Source organism: Netta rufina (genome assembly GCF_964035555.1).
Source record: "Netta rufina genome assembly, chromosome: 1".
NCBI lineage: Eukaryota > Metazoa > Chordata > Aves > Anseriformes > Anatidae > Netta > Netta rufina.
Window position 1 is genome coordinate 197,205,004 of NC_140123.1, and position 15,497 is coordinate 197,220,500.

Sequence of the window (15,497 nt, forward strand, 5' to 3'; positions counted from 1 at the left end):
TTCAAATTATAATAGTAATGTAAGTTTGAAATACAAATTTGCCCTATAGTTACATCTGTGGTATAGCTGGGTACCCATGGAATTTGCTTGTGTGCCTACAGGTATACTGTTTGCATACTTAGGATGTGTTAATTTATTCTCCCAGTTGAGAATCTGGCAGTATTGGGAAGGCAGCTCACATTACCAAAGCAACTCAGCTATCAAATTGATCAAACTGCACATAGATCATTCAAATGATCAGTAGAAACTGTTCTTGCATGTGTAGAAAACCTCACACAAGGCAGTCTTTGATGCACAAAGACAGTGTGTTTTGCAAACACTGTAAGATAATCACAGACAGTGGATGACACACATGTTTCTGTAGTCACACAGGACCACATTCCAGTTGCTTCAGCAACACAACAGTTAAGGGAGTCTCATCCAATACAGCTGAAGTGCCTGCTGCAAGGATCTTTGACCAGAGACTCACATTGCCACCTGCACAGTGCCTGGCTGAGCCCTGGGGAGATCTGGCTCCCCACATCAGCATTATTGAGGTGTTTTGTTTTAACATACACTCTTCCATTGTCTATGCAACAAGTATAAGGCAATCAGTTAAATATGATGATTCAACAAATCATTTGGTACTTTTGATAAGAAAGAGGGAAGGAGAAAGAGAGAGAAGGAGAAGAAGGAGGGGAACAGAGAAAGGGTGATGAATAGAACAAGAGAGAGGGAAGAAACCAAGAAACAGAGAAAAAGAAATAGACCAGCCAGCCAACCAGCCCTGTCATCTAGATCAATACCCAATAATCTTAATTGTGTCTTACTGCTGTAGTGGGTGTATAAGCGATTATATTGTTTAATATACCAGCATTTTAATTAACTTCTGTGTTTCTAGACTTGGATTTCTAAGTGTGCCTCATTGTCTAGTTAATAAGGACATATTGCTATAAGTCTGTAGATACCAAGTAATAAAAATTGAATTTTTAAACCAAAAAATAAAAACAAACAAACAAAAAATTGTGTGAGGCTCCTGGAGAGTCTATTTTGAAAGCTTGGGGTTCAGCAGAAAATACTGCACATTTAAAGAACTTTTCTATCTACTTTAATTCTTGGGTACTGAGAAAGGGAGGCACAAAGCCACAAGTTTATGGTACCTCAAATATGTACAAGGAGGGAGAAATAACAATTCATTCTGGCTCAATTCCTCCCTGTTGGTACCCCATTCCACCTTTGGCTCTTCTCTGTACAATCCACATTTCAGCCTCCTCATATTTGTAGGGAAATCTGTATATACACCAGATAGAAGTATGTCTCTGCAGGGATCCAAGGATTTTTCTGGGTTACAAACCAGAAGTATGACTGCAGTTTGCACAGACATAACCAACTTTGCTTACACCAAGGAGAAGTTACGTACAATACAGCACAGCTACAGCAGCAAGCAATCCCAGCATGGGCTATGAAATCTTGGCAGGACCCTAAGCGAATATTCAATCCAGTGTGATCTCACGCCGAGCAGTGAATTTATAAATGGGAAGTCAATATCTGCAACCTTGCCTGTCCAGTCATCACTTACAAGGTATTTCCCCTAATGCACAGCACGTGTGCCATGGCTGCCAGCAGCTAAGCTAGTCAAGAATTCAGAACAGGAATTTTACATTGCACAAGTGTAAGTAACTTGCCATAGGAGAATCAAGACTTCAGCAACGTTAAACCATGGGCTACATACAGTCATGTTGTCATTCCTCTTCTTCTTGGGTATGAGAGCAGCTTGGATGACAACATTATTCATCACCCCCCAGGACAAAAAAATCTCCACAAGGATATCAAGGGACTCCTGCTGAATGCAAGGGCCCCAGGCAGGAAAGGCTGACAAAACCACAGCCCTGGCTGCTTCTTTCAAACTGTACTGTGTGGGCGAAGGGGTCCTTATGTATTCCAAAATCATCCGTGGGTGTTACTAGCAAGAAAATACCTCATAATATATACAGAAAATTCATGTAACGCCCTAAATATGAGGTGGATGCTGGGGGCGGCAGTGATCAAGATTTTACTGCCAAAAGCCTTGTGAAAACAATATTTAGCAATTCAAGTGAGTTCGTGCCACTTTCTACTTATTGCTCAAGGGAACACCAAAGCTGGCAGTCAGTAATTGCTTCTGCACAGAAACAGCGTTTGACACATACTATTACAATTTAAACTTGTGAAAAGAAAGTCTGATGGTTTCATGACAAACCCACTTAAAGCATGTGCCTCTGAAGGAAGACAAACAACATATGAAAAAAACTCTGAGTTCCTTGTAAATATTAGATATAAGAAAGGGTGTGATTCCAATTGCTGCAACAGACAAACCTTACCCTTGCTAGATCTTGCAATTGGCAGCCTTTTACAACTTGATAGGTAAAAAGATCATAAAGTATTCCTGCTCACACTCAAGGGGTGAATGAACATAACCTCTGCCACTATCTTCTTCTTTACAAGTGGAGTCAGACTTATGTGAACATTTGTGTTAGAGTTATGAAAAAGAGAACAAATCTGAAATCCTGCGATAAATTTATCTGTGTGAAAATATTACAGAAAAATGGGTCTTACTGTTTTCCTAATCCCTTCTGAAGAAGAGTCCCAGTAGTTCTACAGAAAGAATAAATTTCTCAGTCCTGTACATGTTGGATACCTACACAAGCCTACTTGTTTTTCTAATTCCTCTGTTAATTTTTAAGGAAACTTCTCACACATAGAATATAGAGTTATATAAAAAGCAACAGACAGCAGACTGCTGTTATGTATAACACAACAGATTTTCCCTCTACTTTTAATGTCTGTATAGCTTATATATCTGGAACAGATGTTGTGACCTTTTTTTTTTCTGCACTGCTGCTTTCTGTGGCAACCAAACAGCAAAATGTAAAATGACCACTGAATTTCCTGCTGCATATAACACAGGAACTATTTTTAATGCTACCTTTTTTTTTTTTTCTTTTTTTTTTTCCACGAATTATGCTAATCAAATTAATTATTATGTCTCATAGAGGGTTGTTGCTATTTACCTGAAACTGTGTGATCCTTTGGGTCTCTCAGTAGTTTGAGCCTTGCATGAGGGAAAATATACTGCAGGGGCTTCCCATTTATCTGAGGAACACAAATATGCATGTCATAAAAAGATAAAATAACATATACAATATATAATAATAATAATTTTAGACAGTTGAAACAGAATCAAGCAAATAAACTTATTTCATCCAGGGAAATACCACCACATCCCCTGACTTTCAAGATATGTTTGTCAGACTAAAAAATCCTTCTGCAGGGGAATGAAGATTTGCTTCCAGAAAAACAGATTCAGTTTGAATATGGCTTTAGTTCTGCTTTTATTTCCTAATGACTGGAAGGTCACTATCATCTGTAGTTTTTCTTCACATTAATCCTTTGTCCAAGTGATATACAAGAGAGAATGAAATTATATATTATTTCTGTAAATATTACAAAATACTGTTCATATAGACCTGAACAAAATGGTGGTGAACATGTAAAAAGCCATGAGTTACCACTCTAGTTTCAGCAAGAACACATATCCTAATGTAGAATCACAGAATCATAAAAGTTGGAAAAGACCTCCAAGATCATCTGGTCCAACTGTCCCCCAGCGAATGTACTTCATAACCAAATCTTAAAAGCCTTTTGAAAGACCTGACCTAAAACTTTAAAGGCTACTTTTACATGATCATGTGCAACATTCACTTGGGCTACTACTGCAAAATATCAAAGCTGAAAGCAACGTATGTCTACAACATGCATTCAAAAGCCAGGGGTCCAGCTGGGATGACTGCACTTGCCCTACATTATGGACATGGAAGAGGCCATGCAGCATGTACGACCTCAGTTTTCAGAGATGATTGCCACATGTCCACACCCAAAGACCTTTGCATAAAGACTGTTGCAACACTCGCACACCTCACACCCATCGCATGCTCTCTTTGCCTGCAGTTTTTGTCTTTCAGAAACAAAGCAGAATACATCAGCTCTGCCACGTTCATGCCAAGCCCGAGCATTGTACCCTGACCAAGCAATGGGAGTGTAGCTGCCTGGGGCTGCTCACCGCTGAATGTCAATGGGATGGGACTGGGAGTGGAGTTCAGGAGCTGATGGGACAACGTTAATCAGCAGAAGTCTGAGTGTATTAGAAGCCTGCTGCCAGGAGTTTATTACTATTATTTATACTTAAGTAGCATTTAAAGGGATTAAGCTCCTCCTGAACTAAGCACTTCAAACAGTCTCTGCCTTGGAAAATTTGTGATGTTAATGCATAGCACACATAAGTGACAGGAGGGGAAACAGAAGTCAAGTGGCTGGCTTAGCTCAGTCCCATGGTGAGCAGGAGTTCATACATCATTTGTCATAATTCTGTTTCTTACCCAGTGGATGGCATTGCATCTAGAAGGCTGAAATCCTCCCATAATACATTGACAGTAGCATTGGCCAAAATTTATCTCAGATGAAAAAGAGATCATAGATTTGGTAGTGGACAAGTACTCCAGAATAAATCAGAATTGAGATCTGGCAGACTTTATGACTTACTGTGGAATTTTGCCAGGACATAGGGTCTAATACTACCAGAAGTGTGTAAAGTGCCATGAGATGCCCATGCTTATAAATGGATAGGGACATTGATATGTTCTCTTAATGACATTATTAAAATTCAGCAAGTGTAATTTAACAGTAAAATTAATGTGTTTGTCATGTGTAACTTACATATAATTGTAAATAATCTGAAAAAAAATATTAATTAAATAAATAAGAATTAATACAAAGTAATAAAGTTCAAGGGAAACAGTATGAATATATTAGTTCTGTAGCTGGGATCCTTTTCAGTGAAAGCAATTCAAATTAAACTGAGGAACACTGCAGCTCATAAACTTCAATTTACAAATTGTTTATGTATTTTAATCCTCTATCTTATCTTTCTTTAGCAAAATTAAAATTTTGAATAAATAATAAACCAAGAATATTCAACAACATATTGTATATGATTTACTGAAAAATATATCAGAAAATTTAGACTGTTTCCTACTTTAGTCTATTACTTTCTCATTATTTTCACTTCCAGAATTTTATGATAAGTATAAATCTTACTGATTCATAAAGTTATGAATAAAAGCATTAAAGTTTATTAGTATTCAGGGTAGTATATTATTTTTTAATGTTTGTGGGAATCAGTACTTAAATTGAAGATGACATTAGGCATTTACCTTCAGAATGGTTTGTGTCTGAAAGTGGCAGGAGAATACACAGGAAAAAACAGGGGTTGCTGTAAACAGATTATGCAAGGAAGAAAAGTTATGTTGGTTTTGATGGTTTTACTTTAACCCCTAATGACCGTATTTATATGAAATCTAGTATATTCAAGACCCTTCAGAATACAAGTCATTTAGTGCTTCCAATTGTTCACATCTTTTTCTAACTTTCTCTGAAGGAGATTTAATTCACAAGAACATATGCCTGGGGGTCCTTCTTGCTGATTAGTCCCCCGGTTATCTCCATGAACACATAGAGGGACCCCACTGCAGTCACACAATCACTTCAGTATACAGATGAGCTATGGTGCAGAAGGGCAAGACCTTCTGTAAAGGTGCAGGAACGGAGGATGTGTAAATTACCAAGACTAGATTTTAGGTTGTAGGGCTGAAGGTGACTCGATCCCTTGTTTATTCACTACAGAAAACACAGATTTCTGCCATATGTCCCTGCCACGGAGATCCTTTCCTCAGCTCTCTGGGAGCACTCAGTACATTTGAGCACTGACTCTTGTTGTTCAGCACCAGCAATGCCCTCCTCTTCTGATCGCAGGCATACTTCGACTCTCCAGTCTATCATCCTCACTAATGTGCTGTCTGAGCTGACATGGGATTCAGGTCACATTTTTCAGCACATTACTCAGCAGGCCCTTGGGGGTTGCAACCCAGTGAGTTAAATGAAAACTAGAGTATAGAGCATCTCCTCCAGCTATTTAAGCTCTGGTCATGTTTGATGTTATCAGTCTGCTTTAAGCCCTTCCAAAAGTGGAATGAATAGCAAATAAATGTGCTGAGCTTTTCTACCAGTGTTACAGAAAATTACAGTTTAAATGTAGACTTTATTTTCCTCTTGTTGTCTTTATGCTTTTTGTCTGATAAAGAAATTCTATCAAAGTCTCACTGAAGTGAATTCTATGAGGTAATGAGAACAATTAAGATGACTAAATTTCTGTAGTGCTTTATTTAAGTAGAAGAACTAAAATACAATAAATGTATTTTAGTACTCTAGGCAAACTCCATAATAACAGCTAAAAAGCATTAGCTGGGCTTTTGAGCTGGTCAACACAGCCACTGTAGTCTCTATTTTTTAAGTGGTGCTGCACTTCTCCTTCCACCAAAATCTAGGAAAACCTGATAAGGTGAACCTCAGCAGATACATCTGACTGTAGTCCTTTAGGAAATGCAGTCTTCAAAGGAGATTTTACCTGAATTGTGTGTCCAGGAAGAGGATGGTGGATGATCAAGGCGAGGAGTTAAAGAAATTCAGAAACCTAATTTCTGAATACCATAGAAACTTGCATGAGCTTGCAAGCCCTGTGACAGCCAGCAACAGTAACTGCCACAGCAAAGGTAATCCTGCTCCTTTGAGCTGCTGCATTTCCTCTGTGTAGAGCAAGAACACCAAGTTCTCTAGAAATCCTAATGGTGGAAATTTCTCTCTACGTATAGATCACTGATAGAGACAACTTGCAAAAGAAGTATTTAGGATTATTTTAATACCACAATGCTCCTGACTATGAATGAAATGCAAAGTGAGTGGTGTTTGCTTCTTCACAGAGGTCAATACTGAACTGTTGATCTAGAAATCACTTTCTCATGCAGTGAGAATAATAGTATTGGGTAACAGAAAAATAACTAACAGCCTGCTAAATTCCATCTTGACTTGCAGTGAGCGGGCAACAATTTACTCATTATATTAGATATTCTAACAATTACACTAAATTTAGAAATCTCATATTTCTCATTGTGTTTCTAGAGAACATATATATGTTCTCTATAAAGCCTTAAATAGAGAAAGCAGTTTTATAGAAATTTAATGTAATCTCCTTAAGAGTTGGAAAACTATCACAACCAAAGAGTATGGATTTGTAAAATCTGGCAAAGAAGTTTGCAGGTAGCCTTATAGATCTCTTTCATAAACAGTACTTTCTCATTTTAACCCTATTACTCACCTTACAACCCATTTTTTCATCATTTTTAAACTGAATATTTCATCATATTTAAATAGAATATTATTGAATCCCCCTAAAAAGACATGTTTCAAATGTTACTTTAAGAAAGTTGTACAGTCCCATGAACAGAGATAAGCATATAGTCTTCAGAAGGGCTTTAGAAATAGGGGGTTGACGTTTAAAAATATTGAATCTCTGGAGCCCTAGCTTTCTTTATTTTTTATTTTTGCGTGTGTGATTAGAAAACTGTTGCCAAAAAGAACCAATGACAATATACTTATGATGAGTTTGTGATTTTATCAATCACTTAGAGCCTAAAAGACCATCTACAATCACTGGAAGTTCTGTATTTATTCCACCAATTAAGAAGTTTACATCACCTGTTGATGTAATCTCACTGTTCATCTCCTTGGCATGATCTCTTACTTCCCTGGCACCTCTTCCTACTGTTCTTTCACAGCCTCTTTGAAATAGTCAAATTATTTCAGGGTAAAATAATATTTTTTTCACAGAAAATCGTCATTAAAAAAGACATAATCTCTGGAGATTAAAAGAAGCAGCTGATCAACTGGCAGTTACCAAGTAAACTGCTGAGGTTAACCTGGGTCAGTAAGAAATCTGCAATAGATTACGTATTGATGAGGTCTAAACTCTGCTTACCCTGCTCACATAAACAGTTCAGAATTACTATAGAGCTATCAAGATACTAAACTACACTGCAATTTAATGCGATTTAGGAATACTATGTGGAAATACAGAAGTTGCTATAGAAACAAATATTTTAGTATTACTAATATGGCATATATGAACTTAATCCCTAAATTATAAGAAATCTATGGAAACCATGAAGTTCAGGGTTGTCACTCTGTGCATTCTTGTATAAAAAGCATAGGGTTTTGCTTTATTTATAACCGTTAATTACACAAGCTCTGTGGGACATAATTGAGCAATTCTGATTTCATCTAGTAAGGAAATTTATGTTTCACATGTGTGAAACAAAATATTCTGGAGTACAAATATGATAGTTTTCAATAAAACATTTTTATAAAAAGCAAATATGACAAATTTACAGTGGATAAGTGTATTTGGAAACTTTGACTGATGTGACAAGATTAGTGCTACTCATTCAAATACTTCCTTCTACAGTTGTTTTTTGCTCAGTATGGGATTTAAAAGAGTTGCAATGGCTTAATTAGTGTTACTATTAGTCCTAAGTAATTCAGGAAAGCTTTTGCAGCAAGGGAAGCTCCAAGTGAAGTTGGACATGTTCACATGGACAGGATGAAGAATGATTTGTCATTTTGGGCTCCAGAGTACATTGTGCCTGGACACTACAACTCTGTGGATACAGTAGACAGAAAGCATGGGACAATATTCAGTTTTTCATGGTGGTGGTAATGTTTGTTTGTTTTTTATTTTCTTCTTTTTTTCTTAATTCACAGAAGAGACAAGACTAAAAAAGCCTTTGCAGAGTGTTTACTTTGTCTCAACAAACTCACTGTCTTGAAAAATGTTTATTTTTCATGACAACTTCAAATCATAAAATGAATGTTAAAAAATAAATACATTAATAATGATTTACTTGCTTCTATTGCCAAGTGTTCCATTTTCAGAATTCAATGTGAAGCTAATGATTGAAACATTTTAAAATGTCTCTGACACTTTATCTTGTCTTAAAGTAATTTCATAGCTAGATGTGTCTGAAAATCAGTTTTCTTTGTTATTGTATCAAATGCTCACAGGAGATTTTCAATGTGCACAATTTCTGACCAACGTTTTGACAATGTTTGTGATGCTGACTTCATGAGAGCTGGCATTTCTCACGTCTGCAGACACACTGAAATTATTTTGTATCCGTGGGTGAATTACCATAGCTAACCTGGACTGAAATAGATAAAGAGGGAATTTTTGAAAAACCTTTTCTTCCACATCACTTTTCTTTTGCAGCAGCTTTATATTTCTGTTCACAGAAATTATGTGAGTAAAGACACCCCACAGAACTATTCAAAACATGTACACAATCAAATTTCCAATTATCAAAACCTTAAAAAATGCCCTTGGCAAGATTTTAAATGCAGTATCTCTATTTTCACATAAACAGGGGGCTACCGCAGAACATATATATATACCACAGAGTATATATATATATAAATATATATATTTATATATATATTGCTTCTTGAAATAATCCAATAACACAAGAATTCTCAGCTACCTTAACTTTCCTCCCCAAAAATTTTGATCAAAGTCTTTCAACCAATCCTATTGTAGTGCTATTTAAATGACGAAGCAAAACAAAACAAACAAACAGAAAAGCCACAAAGATCGGACCTTTGTGATTAGTAATGCCTTGGAACTTTTTCCAAGGGTAAAAGAATTTCTAAAAGTTAAATACTTTTAAATCTTATTGACCACCTCCATATCAGGATAACAGTAACCATGTTCTTGGGCAAACCTGATTTTCAAAGCAAATTTTAAACTTTATGCCATGATGCTGAAGTGATCAAATACAATTTTGTATGTTCAGAATAATAACATAATCAGCATATTTCTCATGAGGATGAAGAGGATGAAAGTGCTCTGGCTTTTTTTTTTTTTTTTTTTCTTTTTTTTCCTCACTTCCAGTGATATTAAGTGCTGTGAAGACTAAAACATCCTTTATCCTGAAATAAAACTGGTTTGTGGTGAGATCTGTTTTAACAGATTCCTGTAAGACTGTATATTGTAAAGCCCTCTTTCTCAACAAGAAATTGCTAGGCTCAGTACAACCTAGCCTGTATAAATCTATGAATATGCTAAATCAGAGATAGGCAAAGGAGAGAAAAAAAAAAAAAAATAACAGCTTGTATTTTAAGATATTTGAATGCTTAATTCATAAAAGCTACATTCTACTGTCAAATGTCAGTGAAAATATTCATCATCCAAAAAAGTTTCTAAGGCTGCATGAGAGTAGGATAGTCCTGCTTGAATGTTATTTGAGTAATTAACATACCACTTGATGTTATTAAGTAGCATCAAGAGGCCATGCAATACAGCTTCCTTGCATTGTACCTTATGGAAAAGAGTATCATTACAGTCAATCAGTAAAAACGATAGCTTAAATAACCAAGTGAATTACTTAAAGATAACACATGAGATATGTAAACTTCATTTATACAAAGAGGATATGTGATGGTATACTAAGATGAACTAGATTTCAAATCAGCATGTTTGGAGAAAACATATGGTATTTTTCTTTCTCATCATGATAAATGAGATGTTTTAATTATTAGATTTATGAAGTCTTGTTTATATGTTCAGTACTTGATTACAGGCTCTTGGAATTACACTGACCAGCTACTAGTGTGAGACAATGTTAACAGGATTAAAAAATAAAATAAAATAAAATAAATTAAAATAAAATAAAATAAATCTTTTCCTTAGACTACTGTAAGGGGCTTGAAATTGGATCAGATAAAGCTGATAAGCTAGAATTGGAACAACTATGTTTTTTCTTAATAGGAAAACCTAATATATATATGGTTTTGGTTAGTAGATTAACTCCTTCCAGATATGTTTCAGAAATTAAAAAACAACCTAAAAAATTAATACTGAAATGCAGAGCAGTTCTTTTCTAATGCCGTCATCCAGTATTGATGGCACTTCAGCTGAATGCTGCTGGAATTTAATTAATCCCATACTCTCTACACTATTGGACAGCATGATAGTTAATTTTTCAAACAGTTATAAAGCTAAAGGAATGGCTTACTTGGCAGCTAATTTGATCTTGATGTTGACTTGGTGGTCGAGAGTGGGACAACTTCTCTGGCAGCCTTCTGTCCAGGCCATGTCCATTCTCCAAACGAGATTCCCTGGGCTTGTCAAACCAATCTGTTTCTTCACGACGCAGATGATAGGCTTTGAAAACCAAGGACAGGTCAAATGCTCTGATCCGGTGCTGGGCAAAGGGCAATAATGTGCATTGTGCATAGCAAACATGCATAGTGGTTATCAATTAATTGGCCATGCAGCTAAAGCAAAGTTACAGGCGAGATTTGAGACATTGAACTAAGGCATAATTTAGCTGTAAGTGATAAAACAGAGTGAGAAGATTCTGTTTAGGTTATTAAATTAAAAAACTATGGATATTAAATATCAGAAGAAACACACTGCTGAGTGCTATAGCCATGTCCTTCTTTCCAGCAGCTCAGAAATACACTGCAGACTTCAAACAATTCTAAAATGTTTGATTAAAAAAATTGTGAAATTAGTTACTCTGCAGTAGGCTAAAAATAAAATAATAACAATAATGATAATAAACCCTCAAGCACCTACTTCCAAATTTTGGAACTAAAAATTATTCAAAATATTTTGGAGATCATCTAAAACTACTGACATGAAAACTGAGCCTGCTTTATGAAGACGATATGAACTAAAAGCTATCTATATTTTTCATAATTCTAGGCAGAAATATTGCAGGTGTTCTCACTTTGAATTCCATCCCCCAGTTTTGCAGTATGAACTTTCTGCTTGGAAAGTTACCAAGAATGTTCTTCATGAAATAACTTGCTAAGACTAATGTTCCTATATTTGCAACAGTAAACTGGTATAAAATCTGTTGTATTAGATACTCATGGGGGATTAAATAACACTGTTTTATTTAAATCAGTTTTTCAAATACACAGATTAATGCCTACTGACTATCGGGACAAGTAGCTTTCACACTAATAGGTTTCACTAGAATCAGCTTCTATGCATTTAATAATATTTCTACTATGTATCATACAGATTTTTGTCTATATTGCCCATCAATGTAAACCAAAGATTTGCAGCTAGTTATAAAATTTTTATTAGATTATGTTTTAATAAGAAAGATAAATTGAAAATTAGAAGAAAGATGGTATTTGTTTCAGCAAAAATATCAGAAATTGCAAACATAAAATCAGGTCAGCTGTTGCTATAGTAACAAGAATGAGTGCAATTGTTCCACGACATGAGAGAGAACTTAAAATGCAAAATGGTAGTGTGCATAGTCTTATCTATTTTGTTGTTGTTGTTGTTGTTAAACGTAATCAAATTGGTTTAATAAATGCTTGGAAAAAAATATTTAATGGAAAAACAAAGTTGTGTTTTTTCTTGACTATTTCTTTAAATTACTTCCAAAACAGGAAAAGTATATATGCACGATTTTAAAAAGTAATAATATTCTGTATGTCCTCTATGTGGTAAAACAACCATCTGATATTATAGCAGGTCTTTGGACAGATCTTAATTTTGGTTCTGATGTTATGCAGTCTCTTCCTTCTTAACTGTGCATAATTTGATCTATCAAAAAACAGTTTGAAAATGATGTTCAGATTAGCATGTAAGAAGTAAAGAAACATAAGTAAAGGTTAATACTTGTATGGCTAGTGATCAGTTACTGATTAACTGCTGTCAATAAGACACTACAATCTAATACACAGATTTTATGCTTTACATATTTGTGCCAGTCGGCTAATGCTTGCTAATGCCTCTGGTTCATAACTCATCTTGAGAGAACTTCTTACTGAGGCTTATAGTAAAAAACTAATGAAGTTTTCTGATCCCATATGCTAATGTTGACTATCATAACCAGTGTCATCAGCTGAGCAGAAAAAAGAATGATTTTTTTTTTCCTCTTTTCCTCCTGCCATCTCACCTGAAATAACTTTTGCTGGACTTCTTCCTTAAAAAGCTAGCACATACACAGAATTTCCATGCTGCCGTTCAGACCAGGCTATTTTTTATTTATTTATTTATTTTTTTCCCTCAAAACTATGATGAATGTGCATATTTTATAGGGAATTTCAAAACGTATGTGTATATAAACATACACACCACACTCACATGTACAGAATCACAGAATCATCTAAGTTGGAAGAGACCTCCAAGATCACCCAGTCCAACCTCTGACCTAACACCAACAGGTCCTCCAGTAAAGCACACTACTGTTTTTGGCTTGATTTGGCCAAGATGAATCACTGACAGTCTTAGAATCAGATTGCTCCACCTGCAAAAACTTTTGCTGGAGTCAGTAAGGTTCAATACTGTTAATTAAACAATTAAAAAAGGTGAGATTGGATGCTAGGTTGTAGATTCCAAGAATCTTGATCAGAAAAATCCCTCATCTAAATCACTCACAGAGAAAATCACTCTATATCCCATGGATGAAAATTTACCAAGGGTCAGCTGTGCTGTAGTGATCATGAGAGATAATACAGTTATAGATGTACTATAGATGTACAACAGATACTACTGTTATTGGCAGAGTGCAAGCCTGAGCACTCACAGTAATTTCATGTCATCAACAGAGACTATCACTAAAGATATTGTTTTATATTTTCAACTGTGTGTGCATGGTGAAAAATCAGTGTGCAGATTCAATTTTATTGATGCTTTCATGCCTGAATTTTAAGTTACTAAGCTCTATGATAGAGTCAACAATCAGTATTTAAAAGAAAAATAATCCTTGAGGTGAGAAAAGGTACAATTTATATATACTGAGCTGACTATTTACATTCATAAAATTAAGCAATAAAAAGAAAAGAAATCTGTGTTAAAAAGTTGAATACAAATAGCAAGAGTAGCTGTCCACTGTCAGGGCACTAGAGAGAGAAGTACAGTCCTGAGAAAAGAAGACCATAACTTTTTGAAAAAATGTCATCACTTTTCAGGGATAATTTGTATCTTACACCCAATTACATGGATTATTTTCAATTCAAGGTGCTTGAAGTGTTTTATTTACTAAAACTATACATAAAATGGTTCAGCCAGAAGATGAGAAAAATTAGAAAAACATATATTGCAGAAAGGGAAAGCCTGGTATTCAGAGACCTGTCATTCTAATAAGGAACATTTTAATTGAGATAGAATGCTTCTGAAAGAGTCAAACTAATCAGAAACTAAGTTAAAACCAAACCAGATCTAACCCAATATGTAAAACGCATGCCTTGTACAAATATATAACAGAGACGTAATGCACTGTAGTGCAGAAATAAAATTCCCTATGACCTGCTTATATGAGGTAGAATAGCGCCAGATTATCTTTTTGCAGTCCAGTTTGATTATCCTTATTTTTCATGGGGAAAGTCTTGCACAATGTGACCCTTCAATGACTCTTAGTAGTCACAAATTGAGTCAAGACAAGATAACCTGGGGAGGGGTTCTTTTAACTGACTTCTGGTTTAATTATATGGCTGTATGTGTGTGTATGTGTTAAGAATTTAAGAATAGTGAGAATACTTAAATTTGTGATGAAAATCAAAAATGGTGACACTCTTGAACCTCCTCTGAAACACAGACTTCATGAGGAGGTTAATATCTAAGAAATATGAAAAGAAACAGAACAAAATACTGCAATATATTGTAGTATCAGGACAGCAAACAGATTTCATTTTCTAACTGTTATGAAAGATTCAGCTTTTGTAAAAAGGCAATAACATACAAAGGAACACTGAGGTTAATATAAACCTGAAAAATAAACTGTACTACTTCATAATCATGCAAATGTGTCTTTTGAGAATCATTGCCATTTACAGACAATATAGCACATGCAAAGTCTCTTTTATTGTGCAGTAAATACACATAAGAAAAAGTTAAGGGAGCGCATACATTTTTAAACATATTAATTTCATTTTCTTTCAAACTGTCTTTATGATTTTTAAACAATTTAGAATATATTAAGTCTGAACTGATTCAAACAAAAGTGATACATAGTCTGCAATTATTCAGTACTTAACATCAATTTTAACATTCTGCTGCACTTATTTAGAAGAAACATTTTTAATTGCACCATTTATTATACATCAGAAAGGTTCCTTTCATGAACCTAAGTGAGAAAAACTCTTGTGCTTATTTGGCAGACATATTGTATGTGGTGCATATAAGAACAGCTATGCTGCATATCAATCAATAGAAATAAAATACTTTATGTAATTTTATTGAAGGATGTGATTGTCTTGCACCATCCAAATGACAAATTATCTTACATCATCACAAGTCTGAATGCACAGAAGTCCACATAACAGGATGCTGTCAACAAACCATATGTAGAATGCTGTTCTGCTACCACGTTAAGTTCTATATGGTTCAAATGTACAATATGTACTTAATGAACATTCTATTTCTCTATATATGTAGATTTAAGGTGGTGCATCAGGAGATGGAACTATCAATTCTTGAATTCTATAATGAAATTTCATGCAATTAAAATTACTAGATTTCTTTAGAGGATTTGGGAGATTATTTCCAAATCCAAATAAAAACTATTGCA

At 35.0% G+C, this 15,497-nt stretch overlaps 1 protein-coding gene across 1 annotated transcript in view; it reads right to left on the reverse strand.

Annotated features, from left to right (window-relative positions):
* The window catches only part of PCLO (piccolo presynaptic cytomatrix protein), a gene marked incomplete at both ends in the record, with an annotated part of 199,010 nt that overhangs the window by 135,716 nt on the left and 47,797 nt on the right, over positions 1-15,497 (reverse strand). Inside the window, 2 exons of the mRNA XM_084306345.1 lie at positions 3,030-3,111; positions 10,974-11,122. Of these exons, the coding sequence (XP_084162471.1) occupies positions 3,030-3,111; positions 10,974-11,122 (231 nt within the window). The remainder of the gene's footprint in view (positions 1-3,029; positions 3,112-10,973; positions 11,123-15,497) is intronic.